This window comes from Rana temporaria, chromosome 1 (assembly GCF_905171775.1).
Source record: "Rana temporaria chromosome 1, aRanTem1.1, whole genome shotgun sequence".
In the NCBI taxonomy this organism is placed as follows: domain Eukaryota; kingdom Metazoa; phylum Chordata; class Amphibia; order Anura; family Ranidae; genus Rana; species Rana temporaria.
The window spans coordinates 482,207,996-482,222,785 of NC_053489.1; the positions used below are offsets into that span (position 1 = coordinate 482,207,996).

A 14,790-nucleotide genomic window follows, 5' to 3' on the forward strand; every position below is an offset into this window, starting at 1 on the left:
TGTGCCCCTGGCATGCTTCGCAATGATGGCCATCTTGTTCCTGACCACACCACGCAGGTCATTCATTTTTTTAAGAATGTCCTGGGGGATCCTGGCCTCATGGCCTAAGGCATTGACCTGGGCAGTCACTCTCTTAAGGATCTCCTCCTTTTTTGTTTTACTTGTGCTGCCACTGTCAGCACCATGGAGTCTAGAATCATATCTCTCCATGGTAGACATGTGCACAGCAAAAATTTTCGTTTATTTCTGTTTCGTTTCTGTTCGTTTATCGTGATTCGTAACGAGTCGTAATTTCGTAAGACGTTAGTTATCGTATTCGTACTCTTTAGTATTTTCGTAACACTCTTTTTTCCGTTTCCGTTTTTTTTTGTTAGTTTATTTTTCGTTGAATCGAGATTCGTATTTTCGTTATGTTTTGTATTCTGCTTCGTTCGTATTTTTTGAATGAATTTATTTGTTTATTCGTTTTTACGTTGGTATATTTTTCGTTTTTTTAGATTCGTATTTACATTATATTTACCATCGTGCCGCATTCGTATTTTCGTAGGAAATAGATCTTCGTTGTTTTATCATCATTCGTATTTTCGTGTCTTGTTTCATTCGATTGTAAAAACGTGCTTTAGTAGATCTTAGTGCATTCGTAATTCAGTTAAAATACATTTTACGTTGATTCAACACACTACTCATTGTAATTTTGTAAATCTAACTTGGCTGCGATAGACTACTTGACGGTCTTACTGATACTGACTGATTATTACTTTCGTAAGATTGTTTGAGTAAATTTGTAATCGGGCCTTAATTCGTTATTTTACGCAATGTGTCAGAATTGCTCCGCTAACGCTGCTAATGTGTGTTGTAAATCATTCGTACTTTCGTAAGTACATCGCAGCAAATCTTAACCATTCGAAAATGTCATACTTTACTTTCGTTTTCGATGCGCGGCTTATAGCCTCCGCCCCTGGACTCCATTTTGAGACAGTGTATGAGTGCGTGGTTTGGCGAGGGAGGAACAGAGAGCAGGGCAGAGGTGGGCTTGTCGAATTTCGACTTGTTTTTGTGTGGTGGTTTCACTGGTTTGCTATCTTTTGGGCAATTAAAATCATGTATAGGAGTGAGAATGGACATGTGAGTGTTGAGACTGAGAGTGAGAATGTTGGTGTTAGTCAGTGTGTTGATGTGAGACTTGTTGGTGTGACTGAGAGTGAAGTGGAGGAGAGGTGTGGAGCAGATGAGATGAGTGTGGTGGAGGAGAGGCATGGAGGGGAGAAGAGGCATGGAGGGAAGAGGAGGCGTGGAGGGGAAGAGAGGAGTGGAGTGGAGGACAGGTGTGGAGGAGAGGAGAGGAGTAGAGTCGAGGAGAGGCATGGAGGGGAGAGTAGGCATGGAGGGAAGAGGAGGCATGGAGAGAAGAGGAGGCATGGAGAGAAGAGGAGGCATGGAGGGGAAGAGAGGAGTGGCGTGGAGGAGAGTAGTGGAGTGGAGGAGAGGAGCGTAGTGGAGGAAAGGCGTGGAGGAGAGAGGAGGCGTGAAAGGGAGGAGAGGAGGGTAGTGGAGGAAAGGCGTGGAGGAGAGAAGAGGCGTGAAAGGGAGGAGAGGAGGGTAGTGGAGGAAAGGCATGGAGGGGAGAGGAGGCGGGGAGGGGAGGATTGGTGTGGAGTGAAGCCGAGGCATGGAAGGGAATGTGGAGGTGTAGTGGAGCGGGAGCATGGCAAAGAAAGGAGACATGTGGCCCCTCCTATGTCAGATAGTGCGGACTCAGATGTGCAGCAGAACAAGCGAACCAAGAGACAGAAATCAAGGGGACCCATATATACCAAAGAGGAGAATGCTGCATTGGTTGCTGCAGTATCAAAAGAAAAAGTGACACTCTTCTGCCAATCCGTGCCAGCATCTGAGAAGTCAGCAGCCTGGGAACGAGTCCGGGACTCCGTGAATGCGGTCTCCAAGTTTCACAGGCCCACCAATGGCGTCAGACACAGGTAATTAATATTAAAATATTCTTTCACTCTTGTGTAAAAAATACACAGTTTTGTAGTCAATAACAAAAAAGTAACAGTTCAACGTAACCAAAAAATTTATTTGTCACAGCCACATGCTGAACAGTATACATATAACCATCACAATGTGAAAAGAAATGTGGTTTTCAAAAAACATTAATCTAAGTATTTGTTTTTTTATTAATGTAATTGTAATGTTTATGTACATTTGCAGGTTCTATGATTGTCGGGCAACGGTTACAAAGAAGATGCAGAGGCTTCGACTAGGACAAAACCGAGGAAAGCCTATCAAGTTGCGAGAGTGGGAGGCGGAGCTAAGAGATGTCCTTCTGGCAGAGGATGTCCCTGGATTCAGCAGCAGGGGTCAAAATCATAGAGCTGGTGGTGAGGAAAATTAAATATATCATTATAATTTATATATATTGCAGTTATAATATATTTGTAAAGCTATCTTATTGTTTATGATGACTACACATGTATGACTTTTATTTTTATTTTTTTACATTCATGTTTTCCAGATCAAGAAACATCATCCTTGGAAGGATCAGCTCCAACTCCAAGTACATCCTATCAACAACATTCTGGTGGTGAGTACCCAACACAAAGGATATCTAATGAACTGCTATTTACTACTTGGACCAAGTCACTGTGCCATGCAGACCGTCACAGTTGAGACAATTAGGTGCCGTTTCTGTCTCCCTGGCTACTCAGCTTTCACTATCACAGTCGAGAGCAGAAGGCTCGTTATGCACAGTGAGCCGAAAAAATAGCAATGCAAAATAGTGGGCAGCAATAGAGCAGCTGAAGAGAACTTTTTAAAATTAACCAGCAGGTGATTGGTTGGTTGCTATGCGGCCCTAACAAACAACATTATGCTGGATAACTTCAGCAACTTCTGCTCCACCCACTATAGTATTTATTGTGTCTACGGTTCTGTGTGCCCAAGCAAGGTAGCAAGGTCAGAGCTGTGGATGCTGAATTGTGACGGGGGCAGAGCTGCGTGGGGCTGTTAGGTGAAGGTGGGTCAAGTTGCAGGGTGGGACAGAGAACACAGCTGTTCACATGTGCTGTGAAGGTGGGTGAAATTTACCACTGTGAAGGGGGTTCAGATCAGAACATAATTGTGAAGGGGAAACTGTCATGTGAAGGTTCTGATCAGGTTCTGAAGGTTCTGAAGGTTACATCAGCTTCTGAGGAAGCTGATGTAAGAAATGTGATTTTTAAATCAAAAGGTGGGTATAGTAGTAGTATGTATGCACCCTTCCAAATTCAAACTTGCCTGCTTTCATTTTGTGACTAGATTTTGAGGGATGCCGAGAAAGGGGTGAGAGCTCCGCCAACAGCATAGTTTGAAAGGGAGTCCTTCTCTCATCGATCACAGGGGGGGAAGAGAGAGGAGAACACATCGATAACAGCTTTGATTTGACATTGCCGTGTTCCCCGCCGCTTGCTGCCACATACATCCCCTCCTCCGGGACTTTTATCCTGTCCAATCCCAGGACGGGCGATCTGTAAATTAAAGTTTCCTGGCCATGGGGCAGGGCTGTTTAGTAGCGGGAAAACATCAATTGAAATGAAAGCGTTTATCGCTCTTTACCTGCAGCACATGTAGGCTGCATGGTGGGCACAGGGTGCATTGGTGGGCACAGGCTACATAGGTGGGCACAGGCAGGCTTCATTGGTGGTTTTGGATAAAGTTGGTGTTAATATTTTTTTTTAATATTTTATTCTGCATAAAACAATTTTGTGTCATTTAATGAGATAATTTATGAGGGCGTGTTTAGGGGTTGAATTAGGGGTGGGGCAAGCTAAGGGTTGGGTGTGGCAACTAACTGTTGGCTAGTAACCCTTGAGGCCTGGCTAGTAGCTAATTTAGCCCTGGTACTATGTATATGGGGGTTGTAGTAAATGATATGTAGATACTTGATAGCATATTTTACATATATTTTGTTAATCTTAAAAATTGCCAGAAATGTAACATCTGTTTTAACACATCAGCAACTTCTGATTATATTTTACATTTCCTCAGTCCATTTTTGGTTGAATATTTGATTTCATAGTAGAAAATATTGTAGTTATACGACATATCTCAGGCAAAAATTGTAAATACAGCTGTTGACTTTTTCATGAACATTACCTTGACTCTTCACTCTTTCTTCCGTCTTTAACAGAAAGCTGCATTCAAGACCCTCCAGCATCGGCTTCTGGCAGGACCATTGCTCCTCCTCAGGGTAAGTGCATGATCTGGGAAGAAACAGGACACAGCACTAACTCCATTATCATCATGTACCCTATTTACACATAGGCATTTTCATGTAATACACCTAAAAGTTCAATTTAAAAATTCGTACAAAAATGACACCTCATACCTTTAGAACGTGAAAGTGAAAGGGACACTGTGATTTGAAGGGGGATTGATATATCAAGGAGGACTGCGCAAACTGTGGAAATAAATGAGAGTGGCTGTGATGTCAGAGATTCATTCCTATCACAAAGATTTTTTGCTGAACTCCACCGTGTTGAAATTTTTTTTCTGCCTTTGGTTCTTTTAATGATTTTGAATTTAGTAGCCCTTATTGAAAGGTGTTCAACAGCTCTTTTGCGCTTTTTTTTTAAACTACCGTTAAGCCTATAATGTCTATACATAATATCTCTATAACCTGTATGGTTTAGAAGATATTCGCCCTGCAAACCTAGCACGGCACACTAAATTACTTACAAGGTTATTAGCTCATAATGAGCTAGTATGCTGTGCATACTAGCTCATTATGCCTTTGCTTTACAGGTATTTTTTTATCTTTTAGTGGGTATAAAAGCGCTACAAAGGTTTTTGCAGTAGGATATCAAAAATACTACGATAATAAATTTAGAAGACATATGCCCTTTTTACCTGCAACCTACTGGGACCCTTTAAGAACTTTATCTTCAACATTATCTTCACTCTTTCTTCCGTCTTTAACAGAAAGCTTTTCAGGAGTTAAATGTGCGTGTCATATGCTGATAAATATGTTATCTAATAAAGAAAAAAGATTTTCTGTTTAAGGCATTTTCTGTTTCTGCAATTTTTATATTGTATTTATTTACTTCTATAAAGGTTATTTTATTAAATAACCTTTTAAATTTTTTTAACTTTAGGATATAAATGCAATGTGTAGATTTACCTAAATAAGTTTAAATTGATTTTTTGTTTTCTCTCAATCATTAATACAACTTATCCCCCCTCCCCAACTCAATCTTTCATTTGCTCCATTATTCAATATTACTACTACATAAAAGTCTAATCTGAATAAATTCATTACTATGAACGCTTTCATCATTCATCAAACTTTGCCTATCTTATCTATTTCAGATCAGCAATACCACCCTGAGAGGAGAGTACAGTGCAGCCCGCACTCTCCTGTTCTTCTTTTGGAGAGGCTGGAGATTCAGCCAGAGATTACCCCTATCATTCCCCAGACTCCTGATTTCTCCCCCGGCCCAGAGGAGGAGCACAGAGGACAAGGTTCATTCATTCAGCCACCCCATGCCCTGATGCCACCTACTGCTGTACCGCCTTTCCCAACTGTGCAGGAGATCATTCTGAGGGAGCTTATAGAATTAAGGTGTGACAACCGAAAACTACAACGAAAGGTCAAAAGGCTTACCCGGCTTACCCATCAGTTGAGCAGGCAGCAAACTGAGAGTTTTGAAATAATTTTGGCCCGGGCAAGCCAACAACACAATTAGGCATTGGACAGAGTATATTTTGTTTACTTGAAGATATTTCCAGACACATTGCTCCAATGCCTGGGAGCTACGATGAACATATAACCAACAAAGACGTTTTGAAAAATGAAGGCTAGACCTTCCTCTGCCCATCTCATCGCAAATTATTATGCAGAATCGATCTTTTTACTGTTCCTTGATTTTGGTAGAAACGTTTTCTTATGCTGCCAAGTTACACCTACCCAGCATGTGTGTTTGTAATTTCTATGAAAATATTTTTTTTTTTGTGAATATAAAACTATTTTTGGTCTAATATTATTATTATTATTATTATTTATTTATATACATCATCACATTATCTGCTAAATTATTATGTATTCATTTCCCACACACAATAGTATTTTATTCCGAACTTCAAACTCTAAGGGCCAGATTCACAGAGTAGATACGACGGCGTATCTGCTGATTCGCCGTTGTATCTGTTGTTCTATCTATGCTATAGATAGCCATAAGATCCGACAGCTGTAATTGTTTTACACTGTCGGATCTTAAGATGCAATACCGCGGCCGCCGCTGGGGGGGAGTTTGCGTCGTAAACCAGCGCCGGGTATGCAAATTAGGAGTTACGGCGATCGACGGCGGTTTTTCGCGTTACATAGTTACATAGTTACATAGTTAGTCAGGTTGAAAAAAGACACAAGTCCATCCAGTTCAACCACAAAAAATAAAAAAACAAAAATAAAAAACACAGTAAAATCCTATACACCCAACTCCATTCCCACAGTTTCACGTCGCAAAGTTAGTCTTTTTTTTTTGGTGCCCTAACTTTAGTCAGCAAGCGTATTGCTGTCTAAAAGTATGGCCGTCGTTCCCGAGTTGAAATTTTAAAAATAACGTCGTTTGCGTAAGCCGTCCAGTAATACGGAATTACGCTACGCGCGTCGCCGTTCGAAAAAATTACGTCACGGCGCGCAATGCACGACGGGAGTTCGGAAACGGAGCATGCGCGGTAGGTCCGGCGCGGGAGCGCGCCTAATTTAAATGGCACACGCCCATTTAAATTGTCCCGCCTTGCGCCGGAGGCCGCCGGCGTAGGTTTGCATCGCAAGTGCAAGTACTTGCGATGAAAAATTGCGGCGGTGTAACGTATCTATGATACGTTACGCCGCCGCTCTTCTATGTGAATCTGGCCCACACAGTCTACCTTAAACTATTCATTTATATTTTAATGTTTCCCCACTGTTAGTGGACACTGGACAGTAAAACAACACAGGAAGCAGGGGGGGGGGGATACTAACAGCAGTGGGAGTGTGGATACTGGAATAAGATAGCCAGGGTGAAAAATTATAGACCGAGGGGCTAGGGAGGTAGCGGAGGACAATATAAGTAGACATTAGGGAAAAACATGTATCCCACTATCACATCTTGTAAAGACACGTGGAGGCATTTTGCAATTTTGTATCTTCAAATGGTATGCAGCAGAGCTGAGTTAGGCAGAGAATGTACCCGATCGGCAGGGATGGACTGGGACAAAAATTTGGCCCTGGACTTCATCCAGACTGGCCCACTTTGACAGGACAACTCCCGCAACCCCCCCCCCCCGGCCACCCAAGCCCCCTCTCCCCCTTCACTAGCCCCTAGCCGTTCTACTTTATTAGGCAGTACCACTGGGGAAGCTAGACATTATTTCACCCGGGGCAAAGAATCAGTTTGGTGCCCCCCCCCTTATGGGACAAGATTAGGCAGAAGTGAGAAACTCCCAGGCCATAGCTGTTAAATCAGCTGTCCGTCCCCTCCCCCATGCTCCTCTGTCGTCCCCCCTTGCTCCTCTGGTCCTCCCTCTGCTTCTTTGTTCCCCCCCAGGTCCACCGGGAAACTCCCTGTAGTCCCAATGGCCAGTCCATCCCTGCCGATCGGTAAACTAATGAGAAAATATCTGCTTTCGCTGCAATGGAATTTTAATCACTATTCCAAAAGATAATACAGTTCCCAGTCTCCCTGTTCTTACCTTGCATGGAGCTGAGCAGCATTCAGATCCCTGGTGGTCAGAATGGAATCAAAATACCAGGGCCAAGATAAAGCATGAGTTTAGATTTGTAGCTCTGGGAAGTGTGGAGGTGATACACTGACAATGGCATAGAAGAAATTATTTCGATGTCAAAAAACCTAAAATAAGTAACACAACTGTATTCCATATATACATCAAAATAACATTTTTGCACATTATGCATTCCATGACACACACCAATATACTTACTCACACCCACTTAAAATATACATATACACAGTGACACACACTGACCCATAAAGACGACACACACTTTAACTGACAGACACACTGGCCAATAAATGAAGTGCCTTGTAAACAAAGCCAGACTGACCCAGACACTTAATCACAGAAAAACACAGACATACTCACATTGACCCTTAAACACACAGACTAACCCCATACTCACTCACACACAATGACAAATAAATGTGATTTATTTAAAAAAAAAAGTCATACAAGTATATCATTATAACATCCTAAGTGGGGTTTACTCTTAGTCTTAATACTTACTATGAAGTGCTGAAAAAACCTCATGTGTTTTTCTATTTGCTTCCTCCTCATCCACATCCAGGTCCAATGTTAGGCATGCATGTGAGACATGACGTCAGTAAATTGCAACTGCAAAAAAAGAGAGAGGGATATAAATTAGAAGAAATAATTAATGGAATGATGGAAGGTGAGTAGGGGAAAATTGATAAGCCACTCACGTGTTTAAGGGTGCCACAGGCAACATACTTAACCAGGATTAAATCCATAGTGTGGTGAGATGTCTTCCAAACGTGAACTGTAATATTTCTTCTTTGAGGGCAGGTGGCAGCAGTCTGCACTGCAGCAAGAGCACAGTAGGAGGAGAGCCCCAGTGTTTGTGGGAGTATTGCGAGCCGTGGAATTGTGGAGTAGGTTTCTTTATGGAATGGTAGCTTTTTTTTTTTGTGGCTTAATTTCAGAGCCAAGGAGTCAAAACATTACTCCAAAAACGAATGAAAAATAAACAAACTAACCCCAGCTTGGGTTGATAACATTCTTGCAAACGGTGGTAGTAGATATTGGATTTGTGAATGTAAACAAAAACTATTATTATTTATTAATTATTATTATTATTATTATTATTATTATTATTATTATTACCCTTATGCATAGATCTACTTCAATTCAAACGTTTGCAAGTTGTAAGATGTGATGGGAAATAATAAAATCAACAAAAACAAACATAGTGCATGTCAGGATTCAAAATAGATATATCAACAGAAATGAATAAATATATAGTACTTTTAGCTACCTGGAAGACTATATTAATGCTTACCTGTATGTAGGTGCTTGAAATACCTCCATTCATGGTTTAGGGGATAATTTAGAACGATCGTGCATTTTCTTAAGGTGGTCATGCCAGGACTGGCAGACCTGCGTGCATAGCATAGAAGCTGATTATGTAATACTCACCTGCGATCAAAGCCCCCGCTGCAGTGGCCGACACATCATCGGGCAGCAGCATGTAGGCCCGGAGTTACTTCCGGGTTTTGCGCTGTGATTGCCCAGAGACGCTAAACCTGCACGTTTAACAGCGGGATTACATGTCGCCAGCCGTTGTGTCGGCCACCGCAGCGAGGTTTTCGCCGATCAGTGGTATTACATAATGAGCTAGTATGCTATGCATACTAGCTCATTATGATATAGTATGCAGGTATTTGCCTTTGTCTTGCACGTATTTTATTTTTGTATTTTATTTAAAGTGGGCTTGCAACCACATTATTAAATATTTGTATTTCAAAAGCTAAAATCTCAAAGTTAGAGATTGAGAGCCTAACAAGCTAGGATCACCCTTACAGTATAAACTCTTTTTTCATGTTTACAACCTCTGAATTATTTGGGGGGGGGCCTGGGGTCAGGAAATTATAAAAAAAAATAGTAAATAAAATGTTGAGGTAATCAATGTTGCCCACCCAACAAAAAATAAATCTTTGAATTATATAGACTGTGGCTGATCACAGCTTCTCATGCTTGCTGTATCTACATTGTGATTGATACTTTATCGTATATTGTATTCATGTAACATTACTTTTGGTACATACAGTATATCATGACATGCACTATATTTGGTTTTGTTGTATTTATTTTTTGGCATCGCCATCTATACTTGGAACAGGTAAATTATTAACAATATCTTTATCGATTTGATAAACATAAGAACTTAAGAAGTAGTATAATTAGAATTATTCTGTTGTAAAGCTTAGTTCTGGGTAGCCCAGCTTTGGAAGATTGACTTTCAGAAATGCCATCTGCTCCATCAGCTGTGGGGCCAGCTGGGACCTCTGTGGGCACAGAATATTTCCTGTGATAGAAAATACACGCTCACTTTGCACAGAGGTCGGGGGGCAAGAAAGTAGCTCTTGTGCCACCACAGAAAGAGCAGGCCAAATACCCCTTTTCTCATCCCAATACTCTAATGGATCTGTAGTGGAGGCCAAATGGGGTTCAGACAAGTATAATTTAACATGATCTGACACAATGCTTCTTTTCATGGTGGGCATTTTTGTGGGTCCAACTAAAGTATGTAATGCCAAACTCCAAACGTCAGGTCTTCTAGTGGAATGCTCAGCAGTGGTTGTACTAATAACAGTAGGTGATGGTGGCACAATGTCACTATCAGGCTCCTCCTGATCTTCTTCCTCTTCACCCTCTGCCGGCCTAAACAATTTTCGGTGACTGTCAAAAACCCTCTGAATTAATAGATCCCTATAGGTGGTAAGGGAACTCTGAATTATTGCCATTTTTCCTTTAATGCGTGGATCGCACATAGAGGCAAGCATTAGCTCAGGGCATGCCTCTATGAGCTCGTTCATCCTTCTATTCAATTGTCCCCTCAGTCTCTTTATAATTGCAGCTACATCTTGAACTATGCCGCCAGGCAAGGGCTCGCTTTTGTTTAGAAAGCCATCCATCTTAGTGATAAGATAGATGTAGAGAGGGATTACTTGAGCCAGACTTGCATTCTCTAGGCTCAATTTTTCTGTTACATCTCGGAAGTGGCTAAGCACAGCCACCACCTGACTAATTATTTTCCACTCCTCCCTGCTTATTGGCCTTGCTACACCAATAACATGTTCATTTGACATGGCGTGTATTGGCTTTTGCTGTTCCATGATACGTTCGAGCATCTCCAAAGTGGAGTTCCAACGGGTGGCTACATCTACCTTCAAGCGGTGCTGTGGAACGCAAGCCTTACTCTGCTCAAGTCTGAGTATGTGACTGTCTTTCACACTACGATGAAAATGGGCTGCTATTTTTCTACAACTGTCTAAGATAGCAGACAATTTTGATGTTTCACTTTCATCGTCCAAAGCAGACTTCACAACGAGATGCAGGGCGTGTGCAGAGCAACGAATGCCAACAAATCTGCCATCTCGCACTGCCTTGAGCATGTTTGCTGCAGCATCAGTGACTATAAAGCCCATCTTTGCCCGTGTGCCTGACTCCTCCCCAAGCCACTGCGCCACCATTTTCTGAAGTGCACGTAAAATATTTACAGCAGTGTGCTGGTCGTCCATGACTTCAGCATGCAACAAGAATGTGCGTTGCCCATGCTCAGGAGGTTCTGCTGCCTTAGCACCTGTGCTTCTCATTCCTGCTTTTGGTTTGTTTGGTTGTGACTCCTTGGGCTGCCACCAGTGAGCCGTCAATGACAAAAAGGCATGTTGCCCACTGGGAGCGCTCCACAAGTCTGTAGTAAAATGGACAGACTGGCCAGCTGCTCTGCCCAGCTCCTCTTTCAGTAATCCAACACAGGAATTATATAAAGAGGGTACAATTTTCCTACTAAAGGTAGTACGGCAGGGGAGAACATAGTGAGGTGCAACCACCTTCATGAGGTTTTTAAATGTATGTCCTTCAACTATATTAAAGGGTGCTCCCCCAACTGCTATAAGTTCCCCAATCAGACGGGTGATTTTAAGGGACTGTTGACGAGACATACCCCTTGATTGGAAACTGGGAAATTGTTGCAGCGTGGGCTGCTGTAAAGGAATGGGGCGACATGTGTCAACTACACAAGAAGTCCCTTCATCTTCCTGCCCCTTGTTGAGCCTTTTGGGGTTAATGGCAGCAGTAGTGTTGCTGCTTCCTCTCTTTTTACTAGGTGGAGCTGCAACTCCACTTTCTTCTCTCAGCAGCACCGGTGTATGGTGTGCACGGAAATGGTAATTCATCCCGGCATTGGTTAAATGGGCTATGTCTCTCCCACGGCTCACTTCCCTGCCACATAATTTGCATTTCACCATGCGCCCGTCACCAACAGTAACAAAATGTTCCCATATTTTTGATCTGCGGTTCCCAGTGGCCGGTGAGGATTGTTTTACAATTGCCTCTGGCTGATGGGTATGTGCAGCTTCCGTGTCTTTGGAGGAATTTGGTGGACTAACAATGGTGGCAGTTGCACTACTTGGATATGAAAGACATTTAGGCAAAACAACTAAGCCTGAAGAGGTTTGTAATGGTGCAGGCAATTTTTTTTTTGAAGGTGAGGAGTCGGGAAATAACAGAGGGGACTCAGGGGCAGAGGAGTAAGGACTCATAGATATAATATCCTCATGAATTTGGTTTACAAGTTGTGCATTATCCTCTATATTAAAATCTAAATCAATTCCTTCAAGGTCAAGGCCTTCAAGGGTCAGACTCTCAGGTAATTCTACTTTAGCAGCATCCTGTTCTGCCAGGTGCCTACTTGGATTAGGATTAGATACTGAACTATGAGAATGAAAAAAGATGCTGCTATTATCTGTTTCCAATATATTGTGTGCTGTTTTTACATCTGGAGGCTGAGCAATTTGCTCCTCCTCAAGCTGTAAAATTTCAAGTTTTGGCTGCCTAAAATTATGGACACTAGCAACAACCTTTGCAGGAACTGCCCGTGACCGGCATGTCTTGTAAAAAACATCTGGGGTTACAGTTGGCCTATATTCAGAAGTTGTTGTTGCTGTGTCACACTCAACTTTTTCCTCTGTTGCTTTCCTCATGGTGAGAATGTGAGAATAAGTGGGAAAAGTACAAAAAATTTTTATATTAGAAATATTATTATTGTGTTTTTTTTCAGAAAAAAATACAAATGATAATGTATTCTGAAAAATAAAGGTATTGAGGACGGAGTATGATTGTTGATTTATCAGGCCTTACACAATTGGTCAGGATTAAAATGCAACAAAGCTCTACTAATCAACTTCTACCACCACCATTTATATCTTAGTAGAGTACTGGCTGCTGCCTGGGCTGGCCTAGTACTAGACTATAATGGCACTGGTGGCTATGCTAAAGTAAAAAAAATATATAGGCAAGATAATAAAACACAGTCCTACACTGTCTCACAAAAGGGGAAAAAATAACTGCAGAAAATATGAGAAAAAATGAATAGTAATCAGTGAGCACTGCATAATAAGTATAAATGTATAATTTCTAAGTGTCACCAATGAGTGAGTCACTGAGTCACAAATCCAACACCACACACACCCTGTCTAGAATGCAGTCTGACGTAGGAGAAAACTAAAATATGTCAGAGATATTTACAATTACAAATCTAGGAATGAGAATCTAGAGTATGCTTAAGAAGTTCTCTATAACAACTACAAATTAGCTCTAAGATCCACAAAACCGGTGCAACCTACCCAAAGACACCCTATCTGGACTCTGGATGGAATGAAATGCAGTCTAGCCTAGAAAAAGACACAAGGTCAAGGAGCCACTAGATAATGAGAAAGAAGCTCATTGGGGGAAGGAACAAACCTCTTCAGGGGAAGGGACAGGGCTTAGTGGCTATTGGTCAATGTCCAGAAGTATTTTAGGAGAAACGAAACTGAAATTACCTTATTTATTAAAATTCGTTGTTTTCATTTACGTTTTACGAAGATTCGTAAGTTATTTTTCGTTAGATTCGATTTTCGTATTTTATTCTTTGTTCGGCATTTTAGTTGTTTTCATTTCGTTATTCGACTATTAGTAATAGTAAGTTTGCATTTTCGTTTATTTTTTCGTAATTATGATTTTATGGGGGGTGTTCGGTGTTTTCGTTAATTCTGTGTTTTCGTTCATTTTTTCTTTCGTTGTTTCTGCTTTTTTACATTTAACAGTTTCGTATATTCGTTGTTTTCCATATTCGTTAACTAGGGAAATATCGTTATTCGTTATAATTTTAGCTAAGCCGTTCGTTCATTCGTTGGTTACCGAATCAACGAAAATAACGAAAAATAACGGAAAACGTATTCGTAACTTAAAAAACTGCACATGTCTACTCCATGGCAGAGACTATGATGGCCCTCTCATCTTGGGAGAAATTTTTCTTTCTCCTTTCCTTCCTGGGTCCAGGCATTGCAAAGTTCACAATCCAAAATATCACACCACCAACAGAATGAAAATGGAGTAACTTTGCACTTGTTGGGCGCATGTGGTGACGTTTTTATGCACTGGGCCGGCCCAACTGTTGTTTTGCGCATGCGCAGAGCGCGGGGCACGTCCGGCGCATGCTCCGTTCGGTCTGGACATCATTTGCATGGGGTCACGGTTCATTAGCATTCTTCACGCCCACATCCCTCCTACCGTCACTTGCGCCTACTTACGCCGACACATTTCAGCTCCGCGAGCGCAACGTAGGACGCATGTGGTAAGGGAATATGGGAGAGCTCTCTCCAAGTTAAGCCGGCGTAGCGCATCTATGATGCGCTACACCTGAGTAAATATGCGCCGATCTACGAGAATATGGCCCAGAGTCTGAAAAACAGGCTCAGGGCTGAAGTGGTTAAAAAGGCTTCATTTGCTGGAGTCCTTATATTGAACCCATCATGAATTTGTAGACTTCAAGTAGAATATAAAAAGCAGGGATCCTAGGATCACTATTTCCAAATTTTCCTTGGGATTAATAATCACCTTCCTGTTTCAATTTTCACACACATAAAATTAGATTTTTTTGGTTCTATAAATTACTTAAAACTCATGAACAATATAGGTTTTGTGAATGAACTGAACTTATGGAATAAAAGATGGTGATTGCAATTTTTA

General features: G+C 41.6%; 1 protein-coding gene and 1 long non-coding RNA gene across 6 annotated transcripts; one reads left to right on the plus strand and one right to left on the minus strand.

Moving 5' to 3' along the window:
• The first annotated feature begins 1,592 nt into the window (after nucleotides 1–1,592).
• Nucleotides 1,593–6,015, plus strand: LOC120918311. The gene is made up of 5 exons (XM_040329835.1): nucleotides 1,593–1,979; nucleotides 2,212–2,381; nucleotides 2,516–2,584; nucleotides 4,169–4,228; nucleotides 5,347–6,015. The coding sequence occupies exons 1-5, from the start codon at nucleotides 1,738–1,740 to the stop codon at nucleotides 5,721–5,723; spliced, it is 918 nt and encodes a 305-aa protein (XP_040185769.1). The 5' UTR covers nucleotides 1,593–1,737; the 3' UTR covers nucleotides 5,724–6,015.
• On the minus strand, nucleotides 2,051–8,847 carry LOC120918319. 5 transcript variants are annotated; one of them, XR_005744366.1, is made up of 6 exons: nucleotides 8,460–8,846; nucleotides 8,263–8,370; nucleotides 7,711–7,868; nucleotides 4,888–5,010; nucleotides 4,135–4,438; nucleotides 2,051–2,375 (listed from the first exon to the last, which is right to left on the minus strand). It is a non-coding gene; the product is annotated as an uncharacterized LOC120918319 (long non-coding RNA). The 5 variants fall into 5 exon arrangements; XR_005744367.1 differs by having other exon boundaries at nucleotides 4,135–4,241; nucleotides 4,367–4,438; nucleotides 8,263–8,846; XR_005744365.1 differs by having other exon boundaries at nucleotides 8,263–8,846.
• Nucleotides 8,848–14,790: the final 5,943 nt, after the last annotated feature.